The sequence below is a fragment of the Bufo bufo genome, chromosome 5 (genome assembly GCF_905171765.1).
Source record: "Bufo bufo chromosome 5, aBufBuf1.1, whole genome shotgun sequence".
Lineage (NCBI taxonomy): Eukaryota > Metazoa > Chordata > Amphibia > Anura > Bufonidae > Bufo > Bufo bufo.
The window spans coordinates 310,511,735-310,530,432 of record NC_053393.1 but is presented as its reverse complement, the minus strand read 5'-3'; the positions used below and the strand labels follow the sequence as shown (position 1 = coordinate 310,530,432).

Below are 18,698 nucleotides of genomic sequence, written 5' to 3'. Positions count from 1 at the left end.
AGGACCATACTGGTCCACCAACCGCCAATACTTGCGGCAAACAGAACACTGGGTGGGAGCTGTGTCCCCCAATGAACTACGCGAGAAAGATTTTACAGGTGAGTTCACAAAAATCTTGTTTTCTCGCTCGTATAATTGGGGGACACAGGACCGTGGGACGTCCTAAAGCAGTCCACGGGGAGGGAAACAAATCACACGCCCATGGAGAAAAAACAACCTCGAGGATGCAGAACCCACTGCCGCCTGCCAGACCTTGCTGCCTGGAGCAGCAGCCGCCCGTCGGAAGACACCCGGTAAAACTAGGTGAACGTGTGCCCGGAAGACCAAGATTCTGCCTTCTACAACCGGAAAGCTGCTGCATGACGGAGAAAAATCCGAGAAACGCAGGCCGCTGGTCGGGTGAGCCAAGACTCAGCAAGCGATGCCTTACCCCGGGAGCGGAACACCCGAGTAGCTGTTAAAAACGGATAAACCTGGAAAACAGCCCTTGGAGGCCGTCAACTTTGACAAGGACCTCCCGGACAAGATTGGTAAAAGCACTTACAGCGGTAAGCGCTAGTCATGGACAAGCAAACCTCGGAGGCCAAATCACATGGCTGAAAGAGAGCTCGGTTTGTAGAATGCGAGGGAGAAAGAAGAGAAATCCATGTCTGTGAGGACGTGAAAGGGTGACTACCTACTGCGAAGGAGGATACAGGGCAGAGCACTGCCCTATGTTCCTGCTAAAAGAAAAAAAAAAGGTACGAACAAGAAGACGTATTAACTCCGAAAACCGCCACCAAAACGCTGGCTCCTGGCCGCAACTGTGGGAGTAGAATCCAGGTTCGCCGGATCCTCCTTTGGCCAAGAGAACGCTCCCTAGGAAGCGGAATATTGGTAGACCAATGTCCTTACAGCTGTAGGGGCTTGTGGTGAGATTTCTAGCGAGAAAAGCTGCTTGAGAAACCACCGAGAAAAAAACGCCTGAGCCGGGAATGTCCCACTGGAGGCCAAAGAACCAATACCTCGGAGAAAGGTAAAGGCAAAGCCAATGAGAGCATCATCGGTGATGGGAAGCCCAGTCAGTGACCCTAAATTCACCATGTGTCAACCCTGCCTGGAAAGGCGGATGAGTGGCACAAAGAGGAGAGAAAAACTTTTGCTGGGTGGAGTGTGAATACGACGTCCAACACCTCCACCATACCCGAGGAACCCTGGGTGCGTGGAAAAAATAGAGACAGGCTTCCAGAGTCGTACGACCCATGGCAACTGGTCAGCCAGACAGAGGAGAAGGCGAACAGTTATCCAGCTCGAGGAGGGACAGGGAAGGAAAAGTGTGTTCCCTCCCAGGGACGAAACCCTTAATAGCGGTGAAAAGGCGTGAGGGACATACGCTCTAGCCAACATGGGAGACTCTCAGTCCACCACTGGAATGAGCAGTGAAAGAATGACCATCATTGGCTTTGTGTGACGTAGACATTATCCATATCAGAAGAGAGGTAGCACCGATGGTGTCACGGCATCAACCATTAAAAATCCAAGACCCGCTTATAACGGCAACCTAGTGGTTGACGAGTGCCGCAGGGACTATGAGGCCATACAAGGGAAGCCACAAGAGTAATGCTAACGCCATACACCAGCAGAGGAGGAGGCCACACCGTAGAGGTCGCCGATTCCAGGGTCAGAAGAATCCGTCACCTGACGAAAAGGCTGTGCAGCAGGAACCCTAGCATGTAATGGTGATGCAAACACCCATTGTGCAGTAGGAGCTACCGCATGCTCCGCCAGCGTAACAAGAAAAGGGCGCTGAACAGGAGCAACCGCCGAAGCAGAGGTAGGGTAGAACCCTTACCTGAGGATGCCCATGGGGATGGGGGTCTCTAGGACACAAGTGTTGCTGGGAGACCCCACTGAGAGCATAAAGGTCGACATTTTCGTGCCCCCAACCCGTGCTGGAAGAATGGAAGGATACGATCTGGAAGTAGCCATAGAATCCCGAGACCGTATCCATATGCCACTAGAAGGAGAGTACCAGGTACAAGAGGTACCGACTGTTGACACGGACCACTTTGAAGGAAGCAAGGCATCTAGTGTCGTGGCAAAGCTAAATTATAGCATGCAAAAAATGCTAGCGATTCCCCCGTAAAGGAACATTAGTAGAGGGTAATGCCACAGGGAGCATGAGATGGCAAATGACTGATGGAATAGCATCTAGTGGTAGTGCGATCCTCTGGTTAAGGAAGGGGGTCGCACGATAGCCAGAAACACAATCCACAGAAGTGTAATTACCCCACCTATGGAGAGGAGGGGGGGGGGGGGGGGGGGAGATGACTACGGTAAGCACTGCACTCAGTGGCAGAGCAATCACTCGACCTATGACAAGGAGTAACGTATTCAGCAAGTACTGTAACCCGAGGTAGTGCAAGCACCTCACCTATCGAAGGGGGCAACGCATAACGCAGGAATGAGTTCAGTACCCGGCGGGAAATGCCCATTACTTCACCCAAGTAAGGAGACAATGTATACATAAACACTGGAACGGCAGTGAGAATGTCATAATGCTACCTGTACAAGAGACTAATACATACAGACAGTACCGTGCCGTGCCCAGTGGAACTGCAATTTCGCCACCTACGGAGCTGGGGACCCCTATGGCTGGCATTGAGGCCAGTGCTAGTGCGGTCAGTCCACCAAAGGAAGGAAATAAAGGTAAGTACTGTAACCATTAAAAGAGAGAAATGGACCTCCCTGCGCTCCCTAAGTTTAGATGTATGAAAATCAACCCAGATGGGATGATACCGCAGCTAGAATGTCCTGAGAAGGAGCTGTTGTCCTCCTTGAGGTAAGGTAAGAGTAAAAATCAATGTGTCACCCGTGGGTGGCACTGGACATAAGCGCAGGAAATACAATCTAAGCCGCTACTGATGCTAGGTGAGAGGACTGGATGGGCTGGGGACGCGACCAAAGAGGGGGGGGGGGGGGGGGGGGGGAGACAATATGCAGGCAAAGTGTAGCGTCCACCGGCTGTCTCAATAGAGCGGTATAATGTGAAACCGCTAAGGTTGGGGGCATATGAATAATACCAGTGTAATTCCTACCTGAAAAGGAGTTAGCTCTGGTGTGCGTGCTGCTTGTGGTTGAGGGAACCTTCTTTCCTATCCTGCTTCTGCGGAATATTCTTGGTAGTAGACTTCCTTCTGAGTTAGCGTGGGCTCTTCTTTCACCTTCTAGCACGAGCGCTGCCCCGGCCGGAAGCAAGCGCTCTGCGAGGTGGCTGGTTACTTTGGTTGTCCTGGAAACCGGGTCGGTGACGTCACCTGCGGCAATACTGTAGCCTCCGTAGGACAAAAAACCTTCCTACGCGTTTCGGGGCCGTGCGGGCTCCTTCGTCAGGGATAGTTTGTTGTCAGTGTCCGTGGAGGTTAAATAGCTGACTCGGTTTCCATGGTAACCATGTCAACAAGCAACCATAAGGGCAGGCGTGCAGGTTTCCAAACCGCTATACAATGTTAGTTTATAGTGATGCGATTAAGTTCATAGTTCTTTTATTACATTAGCAATCCAAAGGACACCATGTGTATATGAATTTTGATAATGATTGATAATTGCCCTATGGATCCGATCGTCCTCATGTGTGTGTATTTATTGGAAAGCAAAAAGTTCTATTTCCTGGTTTAACCCATGTGGTGCCAGACTGTTATATCTAAAGATCCATTTACTTTCCACTCTAGACATGAGTTTGATGTAATCCCCTCCCCTGCTCTCCTGTTTAACTCTCTCTACGCCCCCAAATTTGGATCCCAGGAACTTCCCTTGATGGAATTCCACATAGTGGCGGGATAAGGGGTGATGGTCTACTTTTTTATGAATGTTGTTGATATGCTCCCTGATCCTGTTTTTTAATTCTCTTTTTGTGCGTCCAACATAGATTTTGTGACAGGGGCACTGGATGTAATAAATAACCCGGTTTCCAGGACAACCGAAGTAACCAGCCACCTCGCAGAGCGCTTGCTTCCGGCTGGGGCAGCGCTCGTGCTAGAAGGTGAAAGAAGAGCCCACGCTAACTCAGAAGGAAGTCTACTACCAAGAATATTCCGCAGAAGCAGGATAGGAAAGAAGGTTCCCTCAACCACAAGCAGCACGCACACCAGAGCTAACTCCTTTTCAGGTAGGAATTACACTGGTATTATTCATATGCCCCCAACCTTAGCGGTTTCACATTATACCGCTCTATTGAGACAGCCGGTGGACGCTACACTTTGCCTGCATATTGTCTCTCCCCCCCCCCCCCCCCCCCCTCTTTGGTCGCGTCCCCAGCCCATCCAGTCCTCTCACCTAGCATCAGTAGCCGCTTAGATTGTATTTCCTGCGCTTATGTCCAGTGCCACCCACGGGTGACACATTGATTTTTACTGTAACCAGTAGTAGAGCAAATACCGCCTAAGGAAGGGGGTAATGTATACACCAGTACCGTAATCTTGGAAGATTGAGAAGGATTCATGTCAGAGTCTGAATAACTGAACCCCCCCCCCAGAACTGACCCCTCCAGGAGGGGGGTTTGCGTGATCCTAGGGAGGAAGGGTGGGAGTGAGAAGGTGAGCCAGAAAAGAAATATGACCTGCTCTGGCACGCAGGTGGAGCATTATCAACCAAACTGCCCGTAAGGTGGAATGGGAATCCTTCAGATGTACCCCACTGGATTTTGCACAGTTGGAGCATTATCAACGGCCCAGAGGGTGGGTTGGGAACTGAGAAATTCTCCACTGTCTGGGATTGGGTACAGGCACTGGGCATAGAGAGCTCGGTCTGTGAGGAGGGCAGGACCTGGGAAAATTCGGGCCCCAATATGGACCCGCCCCTCCATACCTGAGGGGCGGGAACTAAAGTTTTACGTGGGACCCACCGCCCGCCGAACACAGCGGTACCTGGCGGTGCAATGAATGAGGCCGCGGAACCCGCCCTGTGGGCCAGAAGAAAAAAACAGCGCGGCCGGGAAGAAAATCGGAAGGCCCGAATGAAGCCGGGGCCTAGATTTTGTAGTGCCCGGCCGACTGGGATCTGTGCCCTGCCGTCGGGGAACGGAGGTACCCCGAACAGCACTATCAGGCGCCCAAGATTATACCTGCCTAAAAAGGCGCGGTGCTTGGCCGACCGGTCTGAGGAAAGGGGGGCACTGAATGGAGCGCAGCGGCGCCAGTTTCTGAATGTCCCCTGCCCGATATGTTAGATTGGAGGGGGGTGGGGAAAAAGAATCTAAAATGCAGCCGTCGGGTTCGGGATTAACCCCTTCATTACCTGATTTATGAGGTGATATGCGGCGACTGGTGGAGGACTCACACCCTCCATAAGAAAGGGCCATGGTGAGAGGGGGACAGGGAGGTACAGTCATACTCACCTGTCTTCATCTGTGGTCTTCACCCTTAGTCTTGTACCTGGTCTGCTTTGTCTTCTTGGGGGAGGCAGGGCGGTGAAGCAAGCAACACCGGCCAGCCTCCCAGGGAGACAGGGACGCAAGTGTTCCTATGCCCCATCCAGGAAATCTGTGAAAAATAACAAATTCAAGAAAATCAAAAGAGCCACCCTGCTAAGCAGGGAGTTCTGCCTCCTACGACACTAAGCTAAAAACTGATAAGCTCTCTCCAGGCTGCAGGGGGTGTAGCCTGTAGGGGAGGAGTTATCACTTTTCAGCCTAGTGTCGCCTCCTAGTGGCACCAAGCAGCTATACCCACGGTCCTGTGTCCCCCCAATGATACGAGCGAGAAACTACGTTACCCCCACCTATAACCCATTAAGGAGCTTGCAGCTTATTGTTTAGTGGCTGTGTTTGGTATTGCAGCCGAAAACCATTCATTTGACTGGGGCTGAGCTGCGCCTAGGCCATGTGACTGATTTATGTGGTGACACTGGCCTAGAAAGGACTGAAAGTCGGACTTTTACCAATCTGATACTGATGACCTGAGTTTAAGCCAATATCAAAATCTGACAACCCCTTTAAGGCCTTATTTTATGCAGGATGACATACATTTTTAGGGTTTTTGTGGTACACAACATTACTTAATTTATATAGATGTATAGTAGCAAAATAAATTGAGAAAAAGAGAAGGGTTTGACAAAGGGATTGTTTTGAAAGTGGGCCCAATGAATATTCTCTTTAAGTACTATTGGAGAAATGTACTATTGGCTATACAGTAGTTTTCAAGTCATGTTTTCTGCATGTTTTGGGCCTTAGCAACTTTGTCTGATGGAATTCCAACCAATTTATCCCTCGCAGATTGGAGAACAGGGAACAAGTACTCCCCTGTCTGACTGAAGCACCAGTTGAGCAAACACAATGCCATGCCTTTCAAATTCAATAGTACTGTTGAAGACAGCTGAGCACTGTACTGGCCAGTCCCAAATAATTTAATGGAGCATCAGGGCATATTCTTGACCACCACGCCATTCAAACAGGGGAGAGAGAACCACTGATCTCAATGTTCGGTGGGGTCCCAGTATCACCCACCCTAGGATACACAAAAAGTTGTCATTCTGGGACAACCAGACCATACTTACCTTTTCCCAATTCAGATAAGCACTCAGACAAGAACCAACATCATCTTTTGCCAGGATTTTAAGCACTGCCTGTATTGCTTTACTGACCACCCCATGCAAGGACAGTATATCGTTCCATGAACTGACAATAAACAGGAGCAGTCTGTCAGGATCTGGAAAATCTAAACAAAAGGGAGACATAAAATGAAACAAACATTGGTTTACCTACTTTGTTAATACCTCCGAATATAAAATACTACCCAATAATTAAAGGGGTTTTCTATGATTTTAATATTGATTACCTATCCTCAAGGAAGGTCATCAATATCAGATTGGCGGGGGTCCGACACCAGGGACCCCCATCGGTCAAGCAGCTTGAAGAGAAGGCTGTGCTAGTGTGAGCACTGCCTTCCCTTCATTGTTTACCTGCTCGCCGTCGACATCACAGTGGTAAGCACGTGTAATTAAAATAAACTTCTATGGGACGACTCCTTCCTATTCAAGTGTATGGGAATGAGGAGTCATCCAATAGAAGTGAATGGGATGGATTCTAGTAATTACACCTGCTCACCACTCTGATGTCGACGGCGAGCAGGTAAACAATGAATGGAAGGCAGCGCTCGCACAGCACTCGGCCTTCTCTTCAAGCGGCTGATCTGCAGGGGTCCCCCGCTAATCTGATATTGATGACAAATCCTAAAGATAGGTCATGAATATTAAAATCCAGGAAAACCTCTTTTAGGGTTCATTCACACGTCTGTATGCATTTTGCAGATCCGCAAATTGTGGATTTGCAAAACACAGACACCGGCAATGTGCGTTCTGCATTTCTCATAGAAAATGCCTTTTCTTGTCCGCAATTGTGGACAAGAATAGGACATGTTCTATTTTTTTGCTGAACGCAAGTGCGGATGTGGACACCACATTCCGGCCCCATTGAAAATGAATGGGTCTGCACCTGTTCCGCAAAATTGCAGAACGGATGCGGACCCATTTTGCGGACGTGTGAATGGACCCTAACAAAACAAGCGAGGATCAGAAGCTTTTTATCCAATAAGCCATATTACAATGTTTCTTATCTTCACACACTGAAATAATTTATAGAAAGCTGTAAACTTTCCATAAATTTATGGAAAGAAACTTCTACAACAGCAACAGTTAGAGGGAGAGAAAGAGAGGAGTTAAACAATCATTACAACTACCATTACAAATTAAAATAATGCACCTGTTAAAAACAATAGCATAAACGTTTGACTCTCAAAATAACAATGTGGAAGGGTGACTAGTGCATGCACAGTCCTTCTGCAGAGGCATCCAATGGATGCAGCTTGAAAGCAAATACAAATTACCAACTGGTCCAATAAAGGGAGTTACTGGGGAAGACAGAAGCCTCTAGTAGTGTAGGCCAATCCAGACAAAACATTCATGCAGCTCTACAGGGATTAAAAAGTTATCCTCCTCATGGTACCATATTAAAAACAACCACGGCATATCCCTCCACTATCTTTGTCATGGCAAAAATTCAATACACATATGCCACAGATTTTATACAAAGATTGGTTAACTCATCAAATCTCAATGCATAACATTAACTCTTGTACCCAAATAACTTGTTTGGCTGCACAGAAAAACATATGCTGTATCTGTCGACATCAGTATCAATGAAAGCTCAGATGCCCATTAACCACTTCAGCCCCCAGTGCTTAAACACCCTGAAAGAACAGGCCACTTTTTACACTTCTGACCTACACTACTTTCACCATTTATTGCTCGGTCATGCAACTTACCACCCAAATGAATTTTACCTCCTTTTCTTCTCACTAATAGAGCTTTCATTTGGTGGTATTTCATTGCTGCTGACATTTTTACTTTTTTTGTTATTAATCGAAATTTAACGATTTTTTTGCAAAAAAATGACATTTTTCACTTTCAGTTGTCAAATTTTGCAAAAAAAACTACATCCATATATAAATTTTGCTCTAAATTTATTGTTCTACATGTCTTTGATAAAAAAAAAAATGTTTGGGTAAAAAAAAAAAATGGTTTGGGTAAAAGTTATAGCGTTTACAAACTATGGTACAAAAATGTGAATTTCCGCTTTTTGAAGCAGCTCTGACTTTCTGAGCACCTGTCATGTTTCCTGAGGTTCTACAATGCCCAGACAGTACAAACACCCCACAAATGACCCCATTTCTGAAAGTACACACCCTAAGGTATTCGCTGATGGGCATAGTGAGTTCATAGAACTTTTTATTTTTTGTCACAAGTTAGCGGAAAATGATGATTTTTTGTTTTTTTTTTTCATACAAAGTCTCATATTCCACTAACTTGTGACAAAAAATAAAAACTTCCATGAACTCACTATGCCCATCAGCGAATACCTTGGGGTCTCTTCTTTCCAAAATGGGGTCACTTGTGGGGTAGTTATACTGCCCTGGCATTCTAGGGGCCCAAATGTGTGGTAAGGAGTTTGAAATCAAATTCAGTAAAAAATGACCTGTGAAATCCGAAAGGTGCTCTTTGGAATGTGGGCCTCTTTGCCCACCTAGGCTGCAAAAAAGTGTCACACATCTGGTATCCCCGTACTCAGGAGAAGTTGAGGAATGTGTTTTGGGGTGTCTTTTTACATATACCCATGCTGGGTGAGAGAAATATCTTGGTAAAATGCCAACTTTGTATAAAAAAATTGGAAAAGTTGTCTTTTGCCAAGATATTTCTCTCACCCAGCATGGGTATATGTAAAATGACACCCCAAAACACATTCCCCACCTTCTCCTGAGTACGGAGATACCAGATGTGTGACACTTTTTTGCAGCCTAGGTGGGCAAAGGGGCCCATATTCCAAAGAGCACCTTTTGGATTTCACAGGTCATTTTTTACAGAATTTGATTTCAAACTCCTTACCACACATTGGGGCCCCTAGAATGCCAGGGCAGTATAACTACCCCACAAGTGACCCCATTTTGGAAAGAAGAGACCCCAAGGTATTCGCTGATGGGCATAGTGAGTTCATGGAAATTTTTATTTTTTGTCACAAGTTAGTGGAATATGAGACTCTGTATGAAAAAAAAAAAAAAAATCATCATTTTCCACTAACTTGTGACAAATAATAAAAAATTCGAGGAACTCGCCATGCCCCTCACGGAATACCTTGGGGTGTCTTCTTTCCAAAATGGGGTCACTTGTGGGGTAGTTATACTGCCCTGGCATTTTCCAGGGGCCCTAATGTCTGGTAAGTAGGTAAATGACCTGTGAAATCCGAAAGGTGCTCTTTGGAATGTGGGCCCCTTTGCCCACCTAGGCTGCAAAAAAGTGTCACACATCTGGTATCTCCGTACTCAGGAGAAGGTGGGGAATGTGTTTTGGGGTGTCATTTTACATATACCCATGCTGGGTGAGAGAAATATCTTGGCAAAAGACAACTTTTCCCATTTTTTTTATACTAAGTTGGCATTTGACCAAGATATTTATCTCACCCAGCATGGGTATATGTAAAATGACACCCCAAAACATATTCCCCAACTTCTGCTGAATACGGAGATACCACATGTGAGACACTTTTTTGCAGCCTAGGTGGGCAAAGGTGCCCAAATTCCTTTTAGGAGGGCATTTTTAGACATTTGGATACCAGACTTCTTCTCACGCTTTGGGGCCCCTAAAATGCCAGGGCAGTATAAATACCCCACATGTGACCCCATTTTGGAAAGAAGACACCCCAAGGTATTCAATGAGGGGCATGGCGAGTTCATTGAAAAAAAAATTTTTTGGCACAAGTTAGCGGAAATTGATTTTTTTGATTTTGTTCTCACAAAGTCTCCCTTTCCGCTAACTTGGGACAAAAATTTCAATCTTTCATGGACTCAATAAGCCCCTCAGCGAATACCTTGGGGTGTCTTCTTTCCAAAATGGTGTTATTTGTGGGGTGTTTGTACTGCCCTGGCATTTGAGGGTCTCCGCAATCATTACATGTATGCCCAGCATTAGGAGTTTCTGCTATTCTCCTTATATTGAGCATACGGGTAATGAGATTTTTTTTTTCCGTTCAGCCTCTGGGCTGAAAGAAAAAAAATGAACGGCACAGATTTCTTCATTCGCATCGATCAATGTGGATGAAAAAATCTCTGCCAAAAAAAGAAAAAGGAGGGGAAAGGCGTCTGCCAGGACATAGGAGCTCCGCCCAACATCCATACCCACTTCAGCTCGTATGCCCTGGCAAACCAGATTTCTCCATTCACATCAATCGATGTGGATGAATAAATCATTGCCGGGATTTTTTTTTTTATATATACAAAGTGTTTGCCAAAGTATATGAACACCGCCACCTCCTCAGCTCATATGCCTCGGCAAACGTATCTTTTACTGCAGAGGAGAAATCTCGTCTTGCAGCGCCGCATACACCGACTTGCGTGTAATCTGACAGCAGCGCAATGCTTCTGTCCGAATGCACATCAGTGCTGCAGCTGGTCGATCGGTTGGTCCACCTGAAAGGTAAAAAAAACAAAACAAAAAAGAAAAAACCAGGCCGCAAAGCAATAACTTTATTAACTGTTGAACAGAACATAGAAACTTTTTTTAAACTTTTTTAACTGAACGTTTAACTTTTTTACTTACCGGTATTTTTTTTTTTGTTTAGTTTTTTTTACCTTTATAGAACAAACCTCTCCTTCCCCATGGGACAATGTGCAAAGCGCAAATCGCCCCAAGATGTGGCGAAGTACGTTATGCACTTTATCCCAGGTGAAAGGAGAGGTTTGCAGCAGCTGTGAGTGAATGGGCCCTAATAGCCCTGTGTGCCTGTCCTGGTGAGATGTGATCCCTATGCTAGGTGTACCTGTGTGTGGTACTTCCGGAAACACTCTCCATAGCATAGGGCAGGGTGGTCAGCACAGTCAGGACAGAAATAGCGGGTGTCACGCCTTATTCCACTCCTGCTACAGACACGACATCTTTTTCGGGGTGACTGTTGGGTTGAGGTACCAGGAACGACACTGGGGAAATGTCGCTCGTGTAGACGGCTAACTACACTGGTGGATGGGGCCACGGAACCTCCTGGGTAAAGGAGGTTCTCGATGATCTCTTCCTGGAATTTGAGGAAGGATCCTGTTCTCCCAGCCTTACTGTAGAGAACAAAACTATTGTAGAGCGCCAATTGAATTAAATATACAGACACCTTCTTATACCAGCGTCTGGTTCTGCGGGAAACTAAATACGGAGACAACATCTGGTCATTGAAGTCCACCCCTCCCATGAGCGCATTATAGTCGTGGACACAGAGGGGCTTTTCAATGACACGGGTTGCTCGCTCAATTTGGATTGTCGTGTCTGCGTGAATGGAGGAGAGCATGTAAACGTCACGCTTGTCTCTCCATTTCACCGCGAGCAGTTCTTCGTTACACAAGGCAGCCCTCTGCCCCCTTGCAAGACGGGTGGTTACAAGCCGTTGGGGGAAGCCCACGCGACTAGTTCGCGCGGTGCCACAGGCGCAAATCCGTTCTAGAAACAAATGCCTAAAGAGGGCCACACTTGTGTAGAAATTGTCCACATAAAGATGGTACCCCTTGCCGAATAAGGGTGACACCAAGTCCCAGACTGTCTTCCCACTGCTCCCCAGGTAGTCAGGGCAACCGACCGGCTCCAGGGTCTGATCTTTTCCCTCATAGATCCGAAATTTGTGGGTATAGCCTGTGGCCCTTTCACAGAGCTTATACAATTTGACCCCATACCGGGCACGCTTGCTTGGGATGTATTGTTTGAAGCCAAGGCGCCCGGTAAAATGTATTAGGGACTCGTCTACGCAGATGTTTTGCTCAGGGGTATACAAATCTGCAAATTTCAGGTTGAAATGGTCTATGAGGGGCCGAATTTTGTGGAGCCGGTCAAAAGCAGGGTGGCCTCTGGGACGGGAGGTGGTGTTGTCGCTAAAATGCAGGAAACGCAGGATGGTCTCAAATCGTGTCCTGGACATAGCAGCAGAGAACATGGGCATGTGATGAATTGGGTGCGTTGACCAATATGACCGCAATTCATGCTTTTTTGTCAGGCCCATGTTGAGGAGAAGGCCCAAAAAAATTTTAAGTTCGGAAACTTGGACTGGTTTCCACCGGAAAGGCTGGGCATAATAGCTTCCCGGGTTAGCGGTTATAAATTGTGTGGCATACTGGTTGGTCTCTGCCACGACTAAGTCCAAGAGCTCCGCAGTCAAGAACAGCTCAAAAAATCCCAGGGCCGAACCGATTTGAGCCGTCTCAACCCGAACTCCAGACTGGGCGGTGAAAGGGGGAACTACTGGTGCGGCTGAAGTTGGTGACTGCCAATCAGGATTTGCCAGCACCTCAGGGACTCTAGGGGCTCTACGGGCCTGTCTGTGCGGTGGCTGCGACGGGGTAACTATTGCACGTGCCACCGTACCAGCTTCAACTGCCCTTCTGGTGCTCGCTACTTCACCAGGTTGTACGGCAGTGCTGGTACTAGGTCCAGGAAGGGCTGCGCTGCTGGTGTATGCCTCACCACGTGATCCGGCAGCGACAGCCCCACTCTGCTGCTCTTGAAGCGGATCCTGCGTAACCTGTGGTCTAGCGACATGGGGCCGGGTACGCCTGGTGCTGCCAGGGACCTCCACCTCCTCGTCCGAACTTTGGGTCAGAGAGCCACTGCTTTCCACAGGTTCATATTCTGACCAGCTAGATTCGTCAGATGAGGGTTCCCACTCCTCATCCGACTGGGTCAGAATCCTGTAGGCCTCTTCAGAAGAATATCCCCTGTTTGACATTTTGGACTACTAAATTTAGGGGTATTCCCTGAGACTACCCAAGAAAAAAAGCAAACCTGTCTTACAAAGGGGAGGCTAGCGAAGTACCGGAGGCCGCTGCGGTTGATAAAAAATATCAAAACTGATTTTTTTATCGCCGCAGTGCGTGTAAAATGAATGTGCAGTGATCAAAAAATATATATTTTTTGTCACTGCGGTGGGGCGGGCGTGGGTGAACGCACGTGTGGGCGACCGATCAGGCCTGATCGGGCAAACACTGCGTTTTGGGTGGAGGGCGAACTAAAGTGACACTAATACTATTATAGATCTGACCGTGATCAGTTTTGATCACTTACAGATACTATAAAAGTACAAATGCTGATTAGAGATACGCTAAACAGCGAATAAAAGTGACTGCGGTGCGGTGGGGTGGGCGCTAACTGACGCTAACTACCTAACCAAGGGGCCTAAACTATCCCTAAAACCTAACAGCCAATACCAGTGAAAAAAAAAAAGTGACAGTTTACACTGATCACTTTTTTTCCTTTCACTAGTGATTGACAGGGGCGATCAAAGGGGTGATCAAAGGGGTGATCAAAGGGTTAATTGGGGTGCAGGGGGGTGATCTGGGGCTAAGGTGTAGTGTTGGTGCTACTCACAGTTCAGTCTGCTCCTGTGCTGGATCCAACCGACGAAAAGGACCAGCACAGGAGCAGACAAGCCATATAACAGATCATATTTACTAATATGATCTGTTATATGACTTTGGATTGGATTTTTTGAAAATCGCCAGCCTGCCAGCCGATGATCGTTGCTGGCAGGCTGGTGACGAAATACTTCTTTTAATTTTGCCGGCCCGCGATGCGCATGCGCGGGCCGGCTTTGAGCGAAATCTCGCGTCTCGCGAGATGACGCGTATATGCGTGACTCTGCGCAGCGCTGCCACCTCCGGAACGCAATCCTGCGTTAGGCGGTCCGGAGGTGGTTAAATAACCCCTTAGAAGCTACGGTAAATGCTGACCGCCGCATCTAAAATGACAGGGTTCCCTCTCTCGCCTCAAAGGTTCCCTTTGAAACAACTGCGGGTTGTTGTTCCAAATTTAGAAAATAGCGAATCCACTTGATACGTTAGATTTGCAAAATATGGCCAAGGCAGGGAGTTAAAAAAAAATGGCTGCCTGGAAAGGGTTAAACATGTTTTTACTTATGGTTGTTATTTTTCTATGCAACCAAACAAGATACTTGGTTATTTATAATATGATTGTATTTATGTATTCTGAGACTTGATGTGTTGACCAATCCTTTTATAAAATATGTGCTACATGTGTAATAAATTTATGGTGCGAGTAAGATTGTGTATTTGAGTAATGTAGTTACTCTATACCATGCTTGTTTTTAATATGATACAATACGGAGAATTAAATGTTAATCCCTTTAGAGCTGGATTAATTTTGCCTGGATTACTCAATGGAGGCTACTAACGGATGGGTCATGGGCCCCAGCATTAACCGCCATACTAAGAGCCGGAGTGCAGTATAACAGAAGCTGGTTGCAGTAAACAAGTAGACAGCAATATGGTCTAAGCAGTGAATGGCTTTATGTACCGTTTCCAGTGGCCAACCCCTTTACCCAGTTGGCCCGTTTAGGCTTTTATGACCGCGGTGATGTACCATGTGATTGGAGCATGTGATCTGACGTCACCAAAGGTCCTTTAGCCCATAGTTCATCTTTTTAAAGAACTAAAGACCGGGAGAACTACGCGAACAAGAGGACAAGGTGAGTTAATTTTTTTTATTTTTTAACCCTCAATTGATCACCTACTATGCATTCTGTATTCAGAATGCTATTATTTTCCCTTATAACCATGTTATAAGGGAAAATAATACAGTGAATAGACTGTCACCTAGCAACCGTGCGTGAAAATCGCACCGCATCCGCACTTGCTTGAGGATGCTTGCGATTTTCACGCAACCCCATTCACTTCTATGGGGCCTGCGTTGCGTGAAAAACGCAGAATATAGAGCATGCTGCGATTTTCACGCAACGCATAAGTGATGCGTGAAAATCATCGCTCATCTGAACAGCCCCATTGAAATGAATGGGTCCAGATTCAGTGCGGGTGCAATGCGTTCACCTACCGCATTGCACCCGCGCGGAAATCTCGCCCGTGTGAACGCAGCCTTAGGCTACATTCACACGACCGTATGCGTTTTGCGGAACCACAAAAAAGAAACTGATGACGTTCCGTATGGCATCCGTTTTTTTGCGGATCCATTGTAACAATGCCTAAAACGGACAAGAATAGGGACATGTTCTATTTTTTTGGTTTCAGGGCTACGGAACGGACATACTAAGAGCCGGAGTGCAGTATAACACGGTGTGCTGTCCGCATTTTTTGCGGACTCATTAAAATTTATAGTTCTGCATCCTATCCTGCACAATTATCGAGCAGTGTAAAATCAATGAACCATAGAGACACAACCGGTAGATTTCTCATTGGTTTAACCACCTCCGGACCGCCTAACGCACGGATGCGTCCGGAAGGTGGTTGATTCATTCCTCCTGGACGCATCCGTGCGTCATCTCGCGAAAAGTTAAAGGACAAGTTCGTCACCAGCCTGCCAGCAACGATCATTGGCTGGCGATTTTCAAAAAAACAAAATCACAAGCCGTATAACAGATCAGATTAGTAAATATGATCTGTTATATGGCTTGTCTGCTCCTCTGCTGGTCCTTTTCGTCGGTTGGTTCCAGCAGAGGAGCAGAGATCACAGTGAGTAGCACCAACAGTACACTTTAGCCCCAGATCACCCCCAGGACCCCAATTAACCCTTTGATCACCCCTGTCAATCACTAGTGAAAGGAAAAAAGGGATCAGTGTAAACTGTCACTTTTTTTTTCCACTGGTATTGACTGATAGGTTTTAGGGATAGTTTAGGCCCCTTGGTTAGGTAGTTTAAGGATCAGTTAGCGCCCAGCCCACCGCACCGCAGTCACTTATTCGCTGTTTAGCGTATCGCTAATCAGCATTTGTACTTTTATAGTATCTGTAAGTGATCAAAACTGATCACGGTCAGATCTATAATAGTATTAGTGTCACCTTAGCTCGCCCTCCACCCAAAACGCAGTGTTTGCCCGATCAGGCCTGATCGGTCGCCCACACGTGCGTTCACCCACACCCGCCCCACCGCAGTGACAAAAAATATATATTTTTTTGATCACTGCACATTCACTTTACACGCGCTGCGGCGATAAAAAAAAATCAGTTTTTGATATTTTTTATCAACCGCAGCGGCCTCCGGTACTTCACTAGCCTCCCATTTGTAAGACAGGCTTGCTTTTTTTCTTGGGTAGTCTCAGGGAATACCCCTAAATTTAGTTGCCCAAATGTCAAACAGGGGGTATTCTTCTGAAGAGGCCTACAGGATTCTGACCCAGTCGGATGAGGAGTGGGAACCCTCATCTGATGAATCTAGCGGGTCAGAATATGAACCTGTGGAAAGCAGTGGCTCTCTGACCCAAAGTTCGGACGAGGAGGCTGAGGTCCCTGATAGCACCAGGCGTACCCGGCCCTGTGTCGCTAGACCACAGGTTGTGCAGGATCCGCTTCAAGAGCAGCAGATTGGGGCTGGCGCTGTCGGATCACGTGGTGAGGCATACACCAGCAGCGCAGCCCTTCCTGGACCTAGTACCAGCACTGCCGTACAACATGGTGAAGTAGCGAGCACCAGAAGGGGAGTTGAAGCTGGTACGGTGGCACGTGCAGTAGTTACCCCGTGGCAGCCACCGCACAGACAGGCCCGTAGAGCCCCTAGAATCCTGAGGTGCTGGCAAACCCTGATTGGCAGTCACCAACTTCAGCCGCACCATTAGTTCCCCCTTTCACCGCCCATTCTGGAGTTCGGGTTGAGACAGCTCAGATCGGTTCGGCCCTGGGATTTTTTGAGCTGTTCTTGACTGCGGAGCTCTTAAGACTTAGTTGTGGCAGAAACAAATCGGTATGCCACACAATTTATAACCGCCAACCCGGGAAGCTTTTATGCCCAGCCTTTCCGGTGGAAACCAGTCCAAGTTTCTGAAATTAAAATTTTTCTGGGCCTTCTCCTCAACATGGGTCTAACTAAAAAGCATGAATTGCGGTCATATTGGTTCACGAACCCAATTCATCACATGCCCATGTTCTCTGCTGCTATGTCCAGGACACGATTTGAGACCATCCTGCGTTTCCTGCATTTTAGCGACAACACCACCTCCCGTCCCAGAGGCCACCCAGCTTTTGACCGGCTCCACAAAATTCGGCCCCTCATAGACCATTTCAACCAGAAATTTGCAGATTTGTATACCCCAGAGCAAAACATCTGCATAGACGAGTCCCTAATACATTTTACCGGGCGCCTTGGCTTCAAACAATACATCCCAAGCAAGCGTGCCCGGTATGGGGTCAAATTGTATAAGCTCTGTGAAAGGGCCACAGGCTATACCCACAAATTTCGTGTCTATGGAGGGAAAAGATCAGACCCTGCAGCCGGTCGGTTGCCCTGACTACCTGGGGAGCAGTGGGAAGACAGTCTGGGACTTGGTGTCACCCTTATTCGGCAAGGGGTACCATCTTTATGTGGACAATTTCTACACAAGTGTGGCCCTCTTTAGGCATTTGTTTCTAGAACAGATTTGCGCCTCTGGCACCGTGCGACCTAGTCGCCGGGGCTTCCCCCAACGGCTCGTAACCACCCGTCTTGCAAGGGGGGAGAGGGCTGCCTTGTGTAACGAAGAACTGCTCGCGGTGAAATGGAGAGACAAGCGTGACGTTTACATGCTCTCCTCCATTCACGCAGACACGACAATCCAAATTGAGCGAGCAACCCGTGTCATTGAAAAGCCCCTCTCAGTCCACGACTATAATGCACTCATGGGAGGGGTGGACTTCAATGACCAGATGTTGTCTCCGTATTTAGTGTCCCGCAGAACCAGACGCTGGTATAAGAAGGTGTATGTATATTTGATTCAATTGGCTCTGTATAATAGTTTTGTTCTCTACAGTAAGGCTGGGAGAAAATGATGAACAAATAGCAGTAATGTAGTGGCACTGTGGACCAGCGCCTCACTAAGGTACCAGATAGTAAGTCTATCCCCAAAGCGTACGTCACCTATCGGTCTGATTAAGCCTAATGGCAAATATCTGAGATAAATGATCTCCCATCCAGACAAAACAGTGGCGTAAGCTTATTAAATAATATAAATGTTGTCATGCTGGCCAGGTTATAAGAGTGAACGAATGCAGTGTCTGGATGAAATATTCACACCATATAGCTGAATTGCAACATGCACCCAACACCCAAATAAGCAGCCAGCATAAACAACATGCATAAATAAAAATACAATGTGGGGGGAACCAACCTGGAGACCTGAGTGAGCGCACCCCTGACGCGCGTTTCGCACA

General features: G+C 47.2%; 1 protein-coding gene across 1 annotated transcript in view; it reads right to left on the bottom strand.

Annotated features, from left to right (window-relative positions):
• The window catches only part of ICE1 (interactor of little elongation complex ELL subunit 1), a 191,793-nt gene that overhangs the window by 52,828 nt on the left and 120,267 nt on the right, over positions 1 to 18,698 (bottom strand). Inside the window, exon 16 of the mRNA XM_040434319.1 lies at positions 6,532 to 6,692. Coding sequence (XP_040290253.1) covers positions 6,532 to 6,692 — 161 coding nt within the window. The remainder of the gene's footprint in view (positions 1 to 6,531; positions 6,693 to 18,698) is intronic.